This window comes from Eretmochelys imbricata, chromosome 2, assembly GCF_965152235.1.
Source record: "Eretmochelys imbricata isolate rEreImb1 chromosome 2, rEreImb1.hap1, whole genome shotgun sequence".
Lineage (NCBI taxonomy): Eukaryota > Metazoa > Chordata > Testudines > Cheloniidae > Eretmochelys > Eretmochelys imbricata.
The window spans coordinates 256010365-256029612 of record NC_135573.1 but is presented as its reverse complement, the minus strand read 5'-3'; the positions used below and the strand labels follow the sequence as shown (position 1 = coordinate 256029612).

The 19248-nt window shown below is 43.2% G+C and overlaps 1 protein-coding gene across 1 annotated transcript in view; it reads left to right on the top strand.

Moving 5' to 3' along the window:
- LOC144260770 (sodium channel protein type 5 subunit alpha-like) overlaps window positions 1–19248 on the top strand; it is a 98652-nt gene that overhangs the window by 54088 nt on the left and 25316 nt on the right. The window contains 2 exon segments of the mRNA XM_077809505.1: window positions 2650–2773; window positions 16178–16332. Coding sequence (XP_077665631.1) covers window positions 2650–2773; window positions 16178–16332 — 279 coding nt within the window.

Below are 19248 nucleotides of genomic sequence, written 5' to 3'. Positions count from 1 at the left end.
TATTCATTTTCATTGCCCTCTGCTGGACTCTCTCCAATTTGTCCCCATCCTTTCTGTAGTGGGGGGCCCAAAACTGGATGCAATACTCCAGATTTGGCCTCCCCAGTGCCAAATAGAGGGGAATAATCACTTCCCTTAATCTGCTGGCAATGCTCCTACTAATGCAGCCTAATATGCCTTTAGCCTTCTTGGCAACAAGGGCACACTGTTGACTCATATCCAGCTTCTCATCCACTGTAATCCCCAGGTCCTTTTCTGCAGAACTGCCGCTCAGCCAGTCGGTCCCAGCCTGTAGGTGTGCATATGATTCTTCATCCTAAGTGCAGGACTCTGCACTTGTCCTTGTTGAACCTCATCAGATTTCTTTTGGCCCAGTTCTCCAATTTGTCTAGGTCACTCTGGACCCTATCCCTACCCTCCAGCATATCTACCTCTCCCCCCCGCCAGCTTCATGTCATCCACAAACTTGCTGAGGGTGCAATCTATCCCATCATCCAGATCATTAATGAAGATGTTGAACAAAATCAGCCCCAGAACCAACCCATAGGGCACTCTGCTTGATACCTGCTACCAACTAGACATCGAGCCATTGATCACTACCCATTGAGCCTGAAGATCTAGCCAGCTTTCTATCCACCTTATAGTCTATTCACCCAATCCATACTACTTTAACTTGCTGGCAAGAATACTGTAGGAGACCATATCAAAAGCTTTGCTAAAGTCAAGGTATATCATGTCCACCACTTTCCCCGTATCCACAGAGCCAGTTATCTCATCACAGAAGGCAATCAGGTTGGTCAGGCATGACTTGCCCTTGGTGAATCCATGTTGACTGTTCCTGATCACCTTCCTCTCCTCCAAGTGCTTCAAAATGGATTCCTTGAGGACCTGCTCCATGATTTTTTTGGGGACTGAGGTGAGGCTGACCAGTCTGTAGTTCCCTGAATTCTCCTTCTTCCCTTTTTTAAAGATGGGCACTATATTTGCCTTTTTCCAATCATCCAGGACCTCCCCCGATCACCATGAGTTTTCAGAGATAACGGCCAATGGCTCTGCAATCACATCAGCCAACTCCCTCAGCACCCTTGGGTGCATTGTATCTGGCCCCAGGCACTTGTGCCTGTTCAGCTTTTCTAAATAGTCCTTAACCCGTTCTTTCACTATTGAGGGCTGCTCACCTCCTCCCCATACCGTGCAGCCCAGTATAGCAGTCTGGGAGCTGACGTTGTCTGTGAAGACCGAGGCAAAAAAAGCATTGAATACTTCAGCTTTTTCCACATCATCTGTCACTAGATTGCCTCCCCCATTCAGTAAAGGTCCCATACTTTCCCTGACCACCTTCTTGTTGCTAACATACTTGTAGAAACCCTTTTCGTTACCCTTCACATCCCTTGCTAGCTGCAACTCCAGTTATGGGAGTCCCCAGATATCTTAGCCACATAAGTGTTCACAATTGGATCATAACATCACTAAATTTAGTTGCATTAGTAGTATTTATCTTGAAGTATTCTGTCTCACTGATTAAGGGTAGAGTAAGTGGATTTCAGTGAATGCAAATGGCACAATGCTGTATTTCTAAGTATTGATATAAAACATTAATAGGAAGAGAAATAGTCCTGAGTTACTGAAATAATTTTATTAAAAAGGTCACTATAAAATTAACATTACCTACTTTATTTTTCTTTAAATCTGAATTATTGAAATAAAGAGGTGTTAAAAGATTGTCCCAGAAAATTCTGGTGTGTGCAGCGTGTTCTTTCTTTTTGAGTTGGAACAACTTTAAGTGAATGTTGTATAGGTAATCATGAGTATTCGTCTTTGAAAATTGCTCCTTCGGTCAGAGAAAGGAAACATACCATGTGGCCTGTGAGACCAATCAAAACAGCTCAAATTTCAAACACAGAATATTTTAAATGAATTGCTCACAAATAAACTAAAGTCCAATGATTATTCACAGAAATATTTTGGAGAGTAATTTTGAACAATGAATATATGCAATTTGGAAACAGTAAAAATAATTGAATAAATTATTAGTTATGAGTTATTCACACATCTCCAGTGGTGTGACATCCTAAATATAATGAAATAGGATGAAAGTCTGTGCTAGAGAAGAATACATGATGTGATTACATATGCTATTTCATGTAAACTACCATGGGCATTTCATAGTTTCATTCTGAACAGAAAGTTTTAGAGCTCTACAAAGTAGTCCTTTGATGAAAATTATATTTTCTCTTTTTGCCTTCTCTATTTTTTCATGTGTTGTCCTCTGTTTTAATTGTTTTCAGCCCAAGCTAGTAGAGTGTTTTAAAGCCTATCCATGTTTGAAAACCACATGTACTTGAATGCAGAGAAATTGGAATCGTTCCCATTTGTGAGCTTTACTAGAGTGATTAATCTGGTTCCTTTTAAATATAACTTTGTCTTCCGTTTGAATTGATGTGGAGATTTTTTGGGGATCACACACACTGTAAAGCAAGAGGCCATTCCAGGACTGCCATGTTGTTAATAAGTACAGTACCCAACTAAATTTTATATTTTTGAATATTTCCCTTAATTATAACTGTTTACCAATGTACTTATGCAGTTTATTTTAAAGCACAATGACTGCATTAAGGGAAAATTGATGCATTGTCTTTTATTGTGTAGCAACTTGATGACATCAGCTGTTCTGAAGGCAGCACAGTGGATCTGACAAATCCTGAGGAGCTTCTGAAACAGATCCCTGAGCTAGCTGAATACTTAAAGAAACCTGATAACTGTTTTCCAGAAGGTAAGGATCTGCTGATTTCAGTATGACTAGGAAGTGAGAAGAATAGCCCACAGTAACCTGTTCTCCTAGCTAATCCTGAGACACTCAGGCACTCAACACCAAGGCACTCTATTTGCGAAGTATTTAATGATAAAAATACTTCAATAATACATAATTACCTAGTACTTGTGTAGCACTTTTCATCCATAGATCTCAGTAATAGTGAAAACATATGTGAAATAGGCAGAGAGAATTTGTTAGTGTTTGGTTGAATTTCTCTAGGATGGTAAGCCTGGGAGCCCACTTTAAATTGCTGTATAGCTTTTAGCTTTACAAGTTTATTTCATGTCAATATTTGTGCTCAATGCGCTTTTAAATTTTCAAAGCTGGCTCCTTCTAGCCAAAACTATCCATAACAAGATTATTATGGTTGTTGCAAGAGAAAAGTTAAATTTATTAACATTTCCTTCAATCCCTTATATCAATTATTACTCTGAACAAAGGATAGTCTCCCCCTGTTTGTACTAGATGTAATGGTGTACCACATGTCAACAAGGTCAGTTCGCAGTTGGATTAATTTCCTCCTGGGTTACAATTCTATATAACTGTAAAGGAATAGAGTTCCTGGATAATTAACTCTTTGATTTTAGAAAGCCTGACAGTACTCAGATCCTTTTCCCCACAGTGTTCTCGCTCCTTGTCACTTGCATTAGCTGACATGCTGTTTCTTCCTAATGGCTGGAGAGCACTATCCTTGGGTGTCTAGACCTCCAGATAGGGAGAATCAGAGGAGAAAACCAGCTATAGCACAACACCCTTCTCATCTATCTCCTCAGCAAAAGTTTTTTTGAAGAGCAAGAGATGGGACCAGATGAGGAAACACCGCCAGCAGCCAATATATCTTACTCTTTGTCTGATGAGACAAGAATGCCTTCTCCTCCTGCCTTTTGAGATGACTTCAGATGTTTCAAGAGAGTAGCTGAGATTTTACAGTTTTCATTGGAGGAGGTTCAGGAAATGCACCATCAGCTGGTAGATATACTCCACACCATGCCCTAAGACAAAGTAATTCCACCAATGAATGAAGCCTTTCTTGAACCACCTAAACATTGTGGCATCCCGCAGTGACTGCACCTCCAATGTGCAAGAGTGCAGACAAAAAATGTTATGTGCCTGTGAAAGAGACAGAATACCTATTTGCACACCCAATGCTGAATTCGTTGGTGATGGATGCTGTGAATGAGCTCAATAAGCAACACCACTCCAAGACTATCTCATGCTAACTACCAAAAATGTTTGAATTTATTAGGCTGAAAGAGGGGTTTTTTTGTTGTTGTTGTTGGCTTCTCTGCAATTTAGAGTGGCAAATTATCAAGCTATCATTGCTAAATACAATTATCTCAACCATAATAATTCACATCTTTTATTGAATATCTTAGTAAAAAAAAGGAGAGTTTTAGGCAATTATTGTGGAGGGTCATCAAAGCATCACTGCAAGCTTCATTGGATGTGGCAGTTAGTGTCCTGCTGTATGGCAACAGCACTAGTGATAAACTGGGCATTGTGGCTGCAATGTTCTGGAATCCTAAAAGAGGTCCAGAATACTGTATAGAATATGGGACAAAACTGCTTAGTGATACCATGGACAAACCTCTCCACCTGCAGGAGGCAGGAAAGGATTTCTCCATTGTATGTTAGTTTATCTCCTCCCTCTGAAGCATCAGGGATGGCCACGGCTGAAGATGGGACATTGGAAAGGGAGTGCCAAGACTCTGAGGTTGCACTGAGCATTCTCTCTCTCAGGTGCGTGCCTGGTGGGTTCTTGCTTACATGCCCAGGGTCTAATTGATTGCCATACGTGGAGTCGGGAAGGAATTTTCCTCCAGGTCAGATTGGCAGTGGCCGTAGGGGTTTTTCACCTTCCTCTGCAGTGTGGGGTAATGGTAATTTGCTAGCATTAACTTGGTATATCTCACTTAATCATTTCCCTGCCACTGCAGGGGCCTCAGGCATTAGTGCGCCTTTGTGCCTCCTATTTTCTGCTTGTGGCACATAGTAGTTTAGTCTCCTTTGGGCAGTAATACTTCGGTCTAATTTCGGTCGTTAGGTTGTGGGCACTGCGTGGCGTTGGTGGCCTGTGATATACAGGAAGTCAGACTAGGTAATCTGATGGATCCCTTCGGCCTCAAACCATGACTGTGACACTCTTTAAAAGATCTGAGGGCAATGCTTCCTTCATTCAGGATTTATACTTCTGCTAGCAAAAGAAAATACAGCAGGTCACAGACATACCAAAGATCTCATCTAGTTCAAATTCCAGCCTATCACAGGGCATCGTAGCCACCTAGAAAGAGATCTAAATTCCAGAAGAATAGACCTTCCACATCTGCAACTGCAACAACACAATCTTCCACATCTGGCAAGCACTCATTTTGTATGCAGTGTTGTAGCTGTGTCAGTCCCAGGATACTAGAGAGACAAGGTGGGTGAGGTAATATCTTTCATTGTACTAACTTCTGTTGGCGAGAGAGATAAGCTTTCAAGCTACACAGAGCTCTTCCTCAGGCAGGTGATGACCCGAGGAAAAGGTCTGTGTAGCTTGAAAGCTTGTCTCTCTCACCAGCAGAAATTGGTCCAATAAAAGATATTACCTCACTTCACATTGGTTGAGAGCTGTGAACCACTTCACTGTTTGAACTTACAGCTGCATTACCCTTCTACTTCACCATTTGGAGACCATCTTTCCATTTACGAAGACTAATGGGAAAGTTTACATCAGACAAATAGGCATTAGAAGTAATAATCCATTCCTCCACCCCACCCACTTTCCTGTCCCTTTTCAGGGACCCCTCTCACAAGAAGTTTTTTAAGAAAGGAGGTAGAATCTCTTCTACAACTAGAAGATATAGAACCAGTTCTATTCCCCCATGTGGGAAGGGTTTTTTACTCAAAATGCTTTAGTGTCCAAGAAGGTAGGGTGGAGACCTATTTTGGATCTCAGAATACTGAACACCTTCATCCAGACACACAGATTCAGGATGGTTACCTCAGCAGCAGCAACAACAACAGTAGATCCAAGTGACTGGTTTGCACACCTTGACCTCCAGAATGAATATTTTCTTATAGCAAAGTGATTGGCCATGATCACTTTCAGCATTGTGTACTTCCATTTGGCTTTTTGATTGCCCCCAGGGTTTTCATGGAAGTTCTATCACTAGTAGCAGCCTACCTAAGATATTTAGGAGTTCAAGTTTCTCCTTACCTAGATGACTGGCTCCTCAAGGTTGATCTTATGACAAAGTACAGTCAGCAATAAACAAGACTATAACCATATTCAAGACTCGAGGGTTAAAACTCAACAAAGAAAAGTCCACTTTGATACCCATTCAGCTCATTGAGTTTATAAGAACCAACTTGGATTCCAAAACTGCCCGAGGTTAACTGCCGGAAGCTACTTATCAGGGGACAGGTTTGATACAAAGTCAAGCCTCATTTTCCAACTGCACTTGAGTCCACACAAAACAGCAAGTACTTGTTGACTCATTATGGCTACATGTACGTTTGTAACACTTCATGCCATATTGCATCTTCAGTGCCTTAAAATATGGTTAAAGAGTGCTTATATACACAAAAATACAGTCAAGATAGGTCACTGTGAGTTCCTTAGAGGATTCTCAACTTGCTCAGTTGGTGGGTGGAGGGATCCAAACAAGGTGTGCGTTGGAGTACGTTTTACTCTTTCCCACTCACCTTATCCATGCAGACTATAGTGACAAATGCCTTTGTAATAGTCTGGGGTGCTCATCTTTAGGATCATGTGATCAGAATCGTGACAGATGACAAGGCGACCATAGTTTACATAAATCATCAGTGAGGAATGAGAGCTTTCTCCCTATGTACAGAAGCAGGGAAGCTAGAGATTTGGTTTATAAGACATCAGATTACCATTTTGTCTATATACTTACTGGATCTATAGAACACTACAGCAGACAAAGTAGACATTTCCTGTGGGATCACGAATAAGAGCTGAACCATTCAGTGTTTTACAGAATATTTGCTATCTGTGTACTGTTTAAGGGGAACTCTAGGTCACAGCTTTCTAGAGGATGAATTCCTCATAACATGGTCAGGGAATTTGGCTTATGCCTACCCTCCTACTTTGTGTTGCTTTTGAAGGTGCTGAAAAAGATAAAGCAAGACAAGGTGAGAGTCATTCTTACAGCACCAGCATGTGCAAGACAGATATAGTTACCAGACCTTATTAATGTCTCAACCTAATTTGTCTCAACCATCACTTCATTTGCCATTGATGCCCAAATTGCTGACTCGGGACTCTCCATTCCAGTCTTAGTCTGATCCATCTCAAGATATGTTTGCTAAGCCTAGAGATGAACTGTACTGCAGAAGTGCAAAACATTGGTGAACAGCAGAAAACCATCCACAAGAAAGTCTTACCTTGAGACATGGAAGAGGTTTCAGTCTCGGTGCTCAAATAAATTTGTTAGTCTCTAAGGTGCCACAAATACTCCTTTTCTTTTTGGTGTACACAATGTGGCTTTTCTCCTTCCGATTCTGAATTACCACTTTTATTATATTACCTTTTGGGCTGTCCTAAATATAAAGCAAAGAGTAACCACCTTTCTGTATACAGTGCTATAAAATCCCTCTTGGCCAGAGGCAAAACCCTTTCACCTGTAAAGGGTTAAGAAGCTAAGATAACCTCGCTGGCACCTGACCCAAAATGACCAATGAGGGGACAAGATACTTTCAAATCTGGAGGGGGGAACAAAGGGTTTGTCTGTCTGTGTGGTGCTTTTTCTGGGAACAGATCAGGAATGCAACCTTACAACTCCTGTTAAGTTAGTAAGTAGTCTAGCTAGAAATGCGTTAGATTTCCTTTTGTTTAGTGGCTGGTAAAATAAGCTGTGCTGGATGGAATGTATATTCCTGTTTTGGTGTCTTTTTGTAACTTAAGGTTTTGCCTAGAGGGATTCTCTATGTTTTGAATCTGATTGCCCTTTAAGGTATTTACCATCCTGATTTTACAGAGGTGATTCTTTTACCTTTTCTTTAATTAAAATTCTTCTTTTAAGAACTTGATTGATTTTTCATTGTTCTTAAGATCCAAGGGTTTGGGTCTATGTTCACCTGTACAAATTGGTGAGGATTCTTATCAAACCTTCCCCAGAAAAAGGGGTGTAGAGCTTGGGGGGATATTTTGGGGGAAGACGTCTCCAAGTGGGCTCTTTCCCTGTTCTTTGTTTAGAACTCTTGGTGGTGGCAGCATACGGTTCAAGGACAAGACAAATTTTGTACCTTGGGGAAGTTTTTAACCTAAGCTGGTAAGAATAAGCTTAGAAGGTCTTTCATGCAGGTCCCCACATCTGTACCCTAGAGTTCAGAGTGGGGAAGGAACCTTGACATGGGCTTAAAGATCTTTGGTTTGTCCTTGAGTCCAGTGATCACCTAGTCAGTTTTCCTGTATAACACAGGCAGTAGAACATCCCCAAAATAATTCCTTGAGCATATCTTTTAGAAAAAAACAATTTTGATTTAAAAACTGTCAATGATCGAGAATCCACCATGATCCTTTATAAATTGTTTCAATGGTTAAGTACTCTCACTGTTCAAAATGTACATGTTATTTCCAGTCTCAAATTGTCTAATTTCAAATTTCAGCCATTGGGTCATGTTATACTGTTCTCTGTTAGGTAGAAGAGCCTATTATTAAATATTTGTTCCCATGTAGATACATATACACTCTAATCTAGTCATCCCTTAACCTTCTCTTTGTTATGCTAAATCAGGGGTTCTCAACCTATTTATCATTGTGGGCTGCATATATGGCCCACAAAGTGTTACCTGGGCCACAGGTTGAGAACCACGGTGCCCCCCATCTAACCCCCCCCACACACAAACCCCTATGCTCAGTGCCCTCTGCCCAGAGACCCCTCCACAGGGTGGGGGCAGGAGCGGAGAGCTGGGTGTGGGGCAGGGACCCCAACCCCAGACCCTGCTGTGCAGGAACCCTCTCTGTGCAGCCGGCAGCCCAGAGCCCACCATGTGGCAGGGCAGCCAGCTGACAGGACCCCAATCCCCACCACACAGCTGGGCTGCCAGGAGCCTGGAGCTCGCCACACAGCAGGGCAGCCAGCATCCTGGAGCCCACGGCCTTTAGCACACAGCTGAGCTGGGCCACAGCTGTGTGGTAATGGGGCCTCGTGGTCTATGGGCTGAGAACCTTGTAGTCATTGAGGAGTCAAGCCAAGGGTCCAACCAAAGTCTGAGTGAGGTGTCAAGCCAAGGGTTGAAGCTGGAGTCAGAGTGAGGAGTCGAGCCGGAGATAGAGTCAAGGGTAGGACAGAGGAGCAGGGAACTAGAGTGAGGAAGGAACTTGGGGTATTGGAGGATCCGATATAAGAAGGGCAGGAACCCAGACCAGGCTGAAAGGCAGGGCTCAGGAGTCAGCTGAGCAGGCAGGGTCCGAAGTGGCAGTCAGCAAGGGATTCACCTACTTCCTCAAACAACTTCCTGTGCCTCCTTCTGGCTTAAGTGGTGCATATGAGCTGATTGGTGGAGCTGGATGTTTTCCCAGTCAGGAGCTTTGCGGGTGGAGCCCTTGCTGAGCAATGGATGGTGGCTGTGGTCTGAGCACTACCTGGGGACCTATGGGCCTGAGTTCAAGATCCATGATTTCCTCACAAAGTACTCTCTACTACCTCTAAGGGCTAGCAGAAGAAAACTAAGAACTGTTTAATAGATAATAAGACCGTGAAGGAGCTTTGGACAGAGAGGATTCCAACTCAGACTGTGCAGCAATGAAAAGGAACTGGAGAAGTGGTAGGTCTGCACCTCCCATTATACCATGGTACTGAGTGTCAAAGTCAGATTCAGGACTCACATAATTTGTCAGACCACTCTGTTTATTAGCAAAGCACTTTGCCAATGCGCCCAGATATGTGAGCCCCTCTCTGAGACTCAAGCTAACTTATTTATACAAATAAGCCAAAGCCAATTTAACGTAAGAGACAAAAGGAAGCAGAAACTGATGCAAGAGGAGTTTCAGGGCACAGGAATAGACTCACAAGATTTTCTTGTTTCCTGTACCATTGTGTGCATGTGTACCTATGTGTGGAATACACATAGGCACCAGTACTCAAAGAAGAATCGGCACTTCAGTTGATTTTACTATTTAGGAAAATGGACGATGAATAAGTACAACAAGTTTGAGTAATGTGCTGAGATTGAAAGGAAACTTTTCCTGATAGTCATCCTCCATTTTCCACTCTGCCATTAAATTATTCTCTAGGATATTTGCTATAAAATAAAACAAGTGTGTGTGTGTGTGTGTGTGTGTGTGTGTGTATATATAATTCTTAGTTTGACTCTTTCTCTCTTCCCAACAACCTTTGTATGCTGCTTTGTGTGTTTAGGCCCCAATCCTGCAAACACTTACACACATACTTAACTGTAAGCAGGTGAATAGACTTCCAGGGGGCTACTCACCTTCTTCCAGTTAAGATCATGCATAAGTTTGAACTAGTTTATGATCCTGCAACAAATTTTTAATCCATGTGACTAGTTCTGCAGAAGCTGTATCCTCTCTATCTAGACAATTTCAGTTCAAAAACAGGAAAATTATTACAGACCAGATCCTCAAGTCTAGCCAAATTACTCTCAGCATAGGACCCAAGGTGGGGAAAGAAAAGGTGACTATCCTGATGGTAGCCGGGGCCAGTTCTGCCCCAACATAAAGTAGAGCAGTCTCTACCTTGTTCTGACCTTTAGGCTTCTCTAATTTGTGCCCACAGCAATGGCCTCCAAGGAGCTGTTCTGCTGGCTGGAGATTACTGGAGTGCAAAGCACTTCTGATCCCGGTACATGCCTCATGAGATGGGGAAGGATGAGCTGGCTATGTCACTTCTACAGGAGACAGGGGAACCTCCAGCTTCCCTGTCAGAGATTGACCCAAAGGGACCTGACCGGGGCCAAGGATCTGGCCATACATTTTCAGTTCATAGCCAAAAGAAAGTAAAAATTCCAATGTAAAGCAGCATTGGGAAGTAGGAACATTTCCAAATACACCAGACTAGCAAATCAAACTATTTACTTTGTGTAAATATTGTATTCTCTGTTTTGTTTTCAGTTTTTCCACAATATCATTATCCTTGTGCATTCTACTGCAGCCATTTCCATTACAAGCATTTCAGCTATATTACAGTCAATTAACATTTAATTTACAGTCTAAATCACAAGCATAACACCACAATACTATCGGCTTTATTTGTCTCCACCCTGAAGCTACAGTATGAATCTGTCGTTAAAAAAACACAGTAATTTTAGTAGTAGGAGATACCATTAACCTGCCTCATTCTGGATTTTTGGTCAAAATTCAGGAATGGAAGAGATGGGGAGTCGGAAGCAGTTGGAAGGGAAATAAGGATAAGCTATTTACTGTGTACGGTATTTGGAGTTTTTCAAGATGTTTTTTTCCTTTGGGTGCTCCGCCATAGGTGTGCATGTGCCTCAAATTGAGAGATTTTTGGTTGCAGTCTGTTCAGTCCACACATGCATCATAACTATCCTTGTGCCCTGTACTAAGGGTACATAGGCCGTGCTAGACCAACTGCCACTCCAGTTACATTCTTAATGCAGAATCCAACCACAGCAAGTTTTCCAAAGGAGGTGAAAGGCTCCAAGTGAAAGGCTAATGTCCTTCCAACATCCAGAGTATGTAAACTGACCTCTACCCTAGAAGTAGGGTAAAACACTGGTAACTGTAACTGTCTCTGGCTTTGACCCTTGCCTTGACTCCTCACCCTGTCTCTAGGTCCAGCCCCTGGCTCTGTTTCCTGGCCCCTGACTCCAACCACTAGCCATGCCTCAGTCCTCACATAGTTTTTCCCCACCTCAGAACCTTCCCTGTTCTCTCCCCTTGGGAGAAGGCCTATGCCCAGAGATCAGGGGTTTAAAAACCGTGTTTCCTACCCTGCTCCTTCTCAGTCAGTGGTAATCCTGGGCACAGCCTTTTCTGCCTTGGAGAAGCTTATATCTCCACCAACTGCAGCATCTACTGCTCCTTCCCTCCCCAAACCTGAGAGGGACAGGAGCTTCAATTGAGGAAGTGTCTCATGGAGAAAGCCATGAGATCCCAGTAGGATCCGGGCTGGGAGAACTTAGAGCAGCACCTCTATGAGCATGAGCTCCAGAACAGAGGTCAAATCTACTAAGTCAAAGGACCCATTGTCTTGGGCCTTTCATGAGAGAAGGGGTTCACTTAAAATACAGGACCAGGTGCACTTCCAAATCTGTTTCCAAAAGAAGGGATCCCTCCCTGACTCCTTCCAAATCAGATTAAACCTTGTGCTCGAATCCTAAAGACTTATGCCTTTCTAAACCTCCCAACCACAAGGGTATGGCATGCAGAAGCAAGGATCCACTGGTACTGACTCTGGTTCTGACTACTAAGCCAAAAGAGCACCATCTGCTGGCACTGACCATCAGCTCCAGGCAAGAATCTTCTCCCATGGTACTGACTCAACCCCATAAGGATCGGCCAACTGCTAAGCCTGTGGAAGTGCTGGATCTGCCCATACCAACTAATGGGACACCTTGTATTCTTGGATTAATTGAAACTTCTACCTTTCTGGATGGTATCTTCACTTTCCCTACCCTCAATTTCCTCTTCTTCCAAGTCCAGTTCTTCTACAAATGGTTTTGACACCAAAAGAGGAACCCACCTTGAGGAGAAGGAGCTACTCCCCTACTCTGTCCCCAGGCTGGAGTCTACATCTCCAAGTATCACTGTTATCGCTGGATCCAACCTTCTCTTCAGTCAAATCTGACATTCAAGATGAGCAATCCACCTCCACAGAGGCAGATTAGCCCTGACAGAACCTGTCTTGGACCCTCCCTCCACCCAGACACTATTACCCTCTGAGGGACCGATAGTACCCAGTGGAGTCCTCCCCAGCCAGCTTTCAAACCATCATACTGGCCCTACTGAGGCCCATGGGATCCCTATGCATGGCACCTTTGATTCATGCAAGAGTGTCACTGACTCTCTTCCCCTAGACAACACCAACCAGCTCCACCTGAGTATGCAGAAGAGGAAGATATTCAGCTGGAACCCCTGGTAGCGGTAGTACCAACAAGCATATCATCTTTCTTACCTGATGAGGTTAGCATCCTATCTTTCAGAGTAACAGCCGTGTTAGTCTGTATTCGCAAAAAGAAATGGAGTACTTGTGGCACCTTAGAGACTAACCAATTTATTTGAGCATGAGCTTTCGTGAGCTACAGCTCACTTCATCAGATGCATCCTATCTTTGTCATCCCTGACTGATGACAACAGGCAATATCAAGAACTCTTGAGGAGGGTAGTGGCTGACCTCCAGATCCCACTTTAGCATAAGCTCCTGGGCATCCTGCAGCCTACTCGTCTCAATCAAGTGGCTCTCCCTCTACATGAGGCCATCGTGGAACCTACCAGGGTGATGTAGCACAGACCTGCATCTTGGACTGCTACACATAAAGGGGCTGAAAGTTGTTTTGTACCTACCAAAAGCAGAGGAATTTTTGTTCACCCATTCGCCCCCAACTACCTACTTGTACAAGCAGCCATAGAAAGATCTGGGCAGCAACATCTCAAGACTACCCCTGCAGACAAGGGTGCTTAATGTGTTGACCTTCTAGGGTAGTAGGTATTCTCACTAACCAGCCTCCAGTTTAGAATTGCTAAGTACCAGGCCCTGTTAGCGAAGTATGATTTTGCGAAGTACTCCAAGTTCCTGAAGTTTAAGGAGTGACTCGCTCAGTGACAGATGGTCCAATTTCAAACCCACATTGATGAGGGTAAACTGGTAGCAAAGACATAGTGGGCATGGCTAATACCACATCTAAAGCCATAGCAACTGTAAAAGTTATGCGGTGTGAATTGTGGCTTCACACTTTGGGACTCTCAAGGGAGGTTAGAATACCATCAAAGATCTTTCCTTCAAGTCTAATCTTTTTAATGAGAACATAAATGAGTCCTTATGCTCATTAAAGGACTCCAGGACAATCCTCCACTGCAATGGCATTTATATCCCAGGCCATAAGAGGAAATACCATAAACAGCTGTAGAAGCCAATTCCTCTCCCACTGTCTTTCTACCACCTTCTCCATTCAGGCTGTGCTGCAAGTGCCAGAAGGTCCAAGGACCAAAATATGTAGCCTAATCCACCTCGATATCAGCCACGCAATCTCACTCACCAGCAATGGGTTACTTTTGCTGGGACATTCAAGAGTTGCAAACCATCACAGACACCATCCCCTGCTGCTTCCTAAACCTTTAGTGGCTGCCTAGCATACTACGCCGACAACTGGAGGGCCACAACAATGGACAGATGGGCACTAGATATCATGCACTCTGGCTACATCTAGTTTCTTTTCCAATCTCTCGTCAGAGACCACTCTCACAAGGAAATCCTCCATCACGAGGCAGACTCTCTCCTCACAAGGGGTTATAACAAGGGTAGGCAAACTTTTTGGCCCAAGGGCCACATTGAGGTTGCAAAACTGTATGGAGGGCCGGGTAGGGAAGGCTGTGCCTCCCCAAACAGCCTGGCCCCGCCCCCTATCTCCCCCTCCTACTTCCCGCCCCCTGACTGCCCCCCTCAGAAACTCTGACCCATCCAACCCCCCTGCCCCTTGTCCCCTAATTGCCTCCTCCCAGAACTCCCAGCCTCTAACTGCCCCCCAGGACCGTACCCCCTACTCCCTGTCCCCTATCCACACCCCCGCCCCTGACAGGCCTCCCAGGACTCCCACGCCTATTCAACCCCCCTTCTCCCCGTCCCCTATTCACACCCCTGCCCCCTGACAGGCCCCCCAGAACCACTGGCCACATGTTTGTGAAGGTCACTTTCCTTGTTGCTTTCATGTCAGCCAGAAGGTAAGCTGGGGTCACTCATGGCCCACCCTCCATACAGTACTTTTGATAAAGAGAAGGCATCTCTTCATCTCCACCTGAAATTTATTCCTAAATTAATTTCCAAGTTCCACATCAATCAATTTACTTGGCAGTTTTCTTTCCAAAACCTCATGCCTTTAGCAAGGAGAGGAGGCTTCACCTCTGTCAGATGAGCTTTGGCTTTCTATCTGCAAAGAATGAAACCAATTAGGAAAACCACTTAGATTATTTGTTGCTATAGCAGAATAAACACAGGGTCAAGCAATATTTGCTCAGAGACTCTAAGTGGATTTCTGGCTGTTTCCTCTTTGCTATCAGTGAGCACAGTTCCCTTCCTTGAATGGGATGAGGGCCCATTTCACTAGAGCATAGATTACTTCGGTAGTATGTTTTAGAGAACTGCCTATGCTGAACATTTATAAGACAGCAATCTGGAGTTGCATCCACACCTTCAAAAAGCATTAAGCTTTAGTCCACGCCTCTTCTGCTGATTTCAGTCTTTGGAACAGCAGTATTACAGAATCTATACCCTCTGCATCTTTGCACCTCCTTCTTTCTTGACTACTGCTTATCAGTCACCCATGTATGGAATGCATGTAGGGACCAGCACTCAAAGAAGAAATGGAAGCTACTTACCTGTAACTGGAGGTTCTTTGAGATGTGTGGCCCCTATATGTATTCCACTACCTGCCCTAGTTCCATTCTGCTTTGGATCATGACTGGATTTGTAGTAGAGAAGGAACTGGAGAGGTGGTCAGTCTGCACTTCCCCTTCCACTTTGGGTGCTGACCACAAGAATCTCCAGGATGCAAGCGTTGACCAATAGACTGCTCACAAGATTTTCCAGTCTCAGGTGCACTGTGCTCGTGAGTACCCGCATGTGGAATACAGATATGGACCACATATCTCAAAAAACCTCCACTTACAGTTAAGTAACCTCCATATCTTCTTTCAAGGTGTATGGTGGAAACCCAGTTGCTTTGTACATTTGAATCTAGAATGAATAAATGACTAGAAGTTAGAATGTAGGGAACAATAATGCACTATTAAGGAGGTGAACTAGATGACCCCACTGCTCTTCTTTATCTTTAATTTCTGTGATGCAATAACTCCTTCTGCCAACTGTATTATCCTTCCATATTCCAGTGCTAACCATGCTGGTAAACCTCCTCCAGAGCTATGAAATTCGTCATGTTATGTTGCCTTTGTTCTGTGAATCTGAACATCAACATTCTTAGGGTGTTGCCAGTGTTCTCAACAGGTATTGTTGATTGGGAAGGTAACTCACAAAAGGGTGTAAGATATTCCTCATTGCTTAAAAATATTTTTGTAGTTTGTTTTCAAAGGAAAATGGACAGAGAGATGAAACAGCAGACACACAAGTTTAAGGTGACCAAGGAGTTTCCCCTGAACCCAGAAATTTCTACAGCAGTCCTGGGTGTTCATGTATTTACCATATGTTCCTCTTTCAGGCTGTGTTCGACGTTCCCCTTGCTGCTCAATGAATACCACAAAGTTTCCAGGAAAAACATGGTGGAACCTGAGGAAAACATGCTTCAAAATTGTTGAACACAACTCTTTCGAAAGCTTTATCATATTCATGATTCTGCTAAGCAGTGGAAGCCTGGTAAATTTAATTTAATCTCATATCAGGTTGAATTATAAATGACTTTTTAGCACAGGAAAGAGGGTGTATTTTCAAAGCTGATGGTGGGAAAGAAGAAAACTGGCCTCGCAAAGGGCTAATTTATTTTTTATAGTAATTGAAAAATAGAGTAAATCGAATGACAGAATGAGCAACTCTAACAAGCTGTGATGATTTCCATTCTGGTTGTATATTGGTTTTTCTGAAGCTTTGTCTGGCAGTTATTTCACACACAGAGACTATCATTTTTATGTTCATCCTTAAGACCAAAGAGTCTTTCCTGGTGCTAATTCTCTTGGAACATGAAGCTGAATCTACTTTTGAACTAGATTTTTGTATACATCTGAAAAAATACTCCCCTAAAAATTACTGAAAGTAAAACTCCTCAGGACAGAAGTGTAGTGTGTCTGTGTGTAAAAGTTACAAGTTAGTGTGAATAAAATAAGTCTAAAGGGAGTTAAGTTTGTGTAACTTACATATTGAGGGGCCAGAAGATTTAATTAACTTTGTCTCCCTCTTGACTTACACTTGCTTAAACTTGGGATATCCTGCACCTTTAAAAGGCTTGGTCACTCTGCACTCAGTTGCATAGCCTCACTTTTGTGTTAAATTCTGTTTTGCTGCCAGAACAATAAAGCGGACAGCTGTACTTAAATCAGCAGTCCCTAAGTCTATCTTCTTGTCTGCTGGTTCCAAATATAACATTGGTGACAAGGAGCTTCTATCCCATGGGTGTCCAGTGCTCTCACTGCCTGCCCAAGAAGGAAAAAAAGTAAAAAAAATAATATTTAAAAAAGGAAAAAAGTTCATTTAGAGGCACAAGGTAGCAGACTGAAGCTTTTGTCCAAAGAAAAACAGTGTCGACCAGCCAGAAAAACAGGGAAAGTAGGCAAATAGGGCAGAACAAAGAAGGGGGCGGTTGCAGTTGCTGCTGATTGACCAGACACAGAGCAGAGTGAGGATGAAGCAGCCATCTTGGATGACCCCATGCAAGAAGACAGAAAGAGACAGCTTTAGCCTGCAGTGTATACAGCCAGCAGAGGGAGCCCAAGTACTGTCAAAGGAGTGATTCTGCTCTGTCAGCACACAGCCAGTAAAGGGAGATAATCTCAAGAACAGACAGTGTATGATTTAAAAAAAAATCAGTGGAAAAGCAGAGATCCAGAAGGGTGTGTAGATCAACAGAAGTAAAATGGCAACTCTTCTGGGCAATGTTAGTGAATTTGAAGAGAATCGTGAACCATGATTGTGTACTTCAAACATTTTGAGCAATTTATGACCTGCAAGTGCATTCCAGATGTACGAGTTTCAACCTTGCTGACAGTGATGGGTCCAAAGGCATACAGACTGCTGCATGATCTACTATATCAGGCTATGCCTGGAACTGCCACATATGCTGCAGTTACGGCGGCAATGCAGGAATATTTCACTCCTACCCATCAATAATAGCAGAATGATAGCGGGTCCATCAGAGGCATCAGGAAAGGGGAGAGTCAGTGACACAGTTTGTTGCTCCTGTAAAGACAGTGCTCAGAGCATGGTCAGTGTGGACAAACATTAAGTGATGCTTTGTGTGACCAGTTTGTCTCTGGTTTACACAAAGACTAGATCCAGAAGAAGTTACTGACTATATCAGTGTTACATTCAAGAAGGCTATTGAGGTAGCTATTACCATGGAAACCACAGAGGATTCTCTGGAATTTAGTATGAACCAAGAAGTATGTCTCCTGAATTGGTGAGACAGAGGAGCATGAGAATGTGAGTCATTCCCATGTGGCCACTGTGCACAAACTGCACATGCTAAAAGGATTGCTGGGCATATCTGGTCATTTGGAGAAAGTGCCAGGAGAAAGAAAACATTGTGGTTACCGGTTGCACCGTTCAACATCCAACAACACAGAGTAACCATCCATCCAAGAGCACATGTATGAAGACTGAACCTAAAAAAGTATAGAAGTTGGGAATTCATAATGTGGAAAAAGTCAAAAGCTCTAGCGGCACTGACCAAACCATAACACTTCATGATTTAGTTGGGGTTTGGTCCTGCTCTGGGTAGGGGGTTGGACTAGATGACCTCCAGAGGTCCCTTCCAACTCTGATATTCTATGATTCTATGTGTTATCGGAAGCTGGAGAAAGAGATGTCATCTGAGTCACATTCTTGATTGAGGGAGTTCCTACAAGAATGGAGCTTGACATCGGAGCTGCCGTCGCACTGATTTCTGCATCTGCCATCACCAGACTTTGTCACAAGTTCCTCTGGAAGAAAACCTCTCCAGTTTTGAAGACTTTTATACCAGGATAAAGTTAAGAGATACTCCAAGTGAAAGTTCAGCTAGATGGACAATCTGTGATTTTATCTTGTATGTGATTGAAGGAAAGTATCCATCACTATTTGGCAGGACTTGGCTTGAGAAGCTCAAGGTGAATTGGACCAAGATCAAGGTGATCATAAAAGCACCTCAAAATCTTCAAGAAATACTGGACAGACACTCCAAAGTTTTTGAAAAAGAATTTGGACAGATAAGCAACATGTCAGTGAAGTTCAGTGTTAAGTCTAACAGCCAAGCCCAGAGTTGCGCTTTATGTTCTGACGCCTCTGGTGGAGGTTCATTTGGACCGTTTAGTGAACATCAGAGTCATGTTACACACAGTGAGTGGGCTACCCATTGTATCAGTGATCAAGAATGATGGTTCCATTTGAATTTGCAGAGATTTCAAAGTGACAGTGAATCCAGTTTTATGTGCAGACCAGTATCCACTTCCTCGTACCAAAGATTTGTTTGCTACTCTTAGTGAAAGACAGTGTTTCAGCAAATTGGATTTGTTTAATGCATACCTACAAATAGATTAATAGATGAATAGACTTTAAGGTCAGAAGGTACTGTCATCATCATCT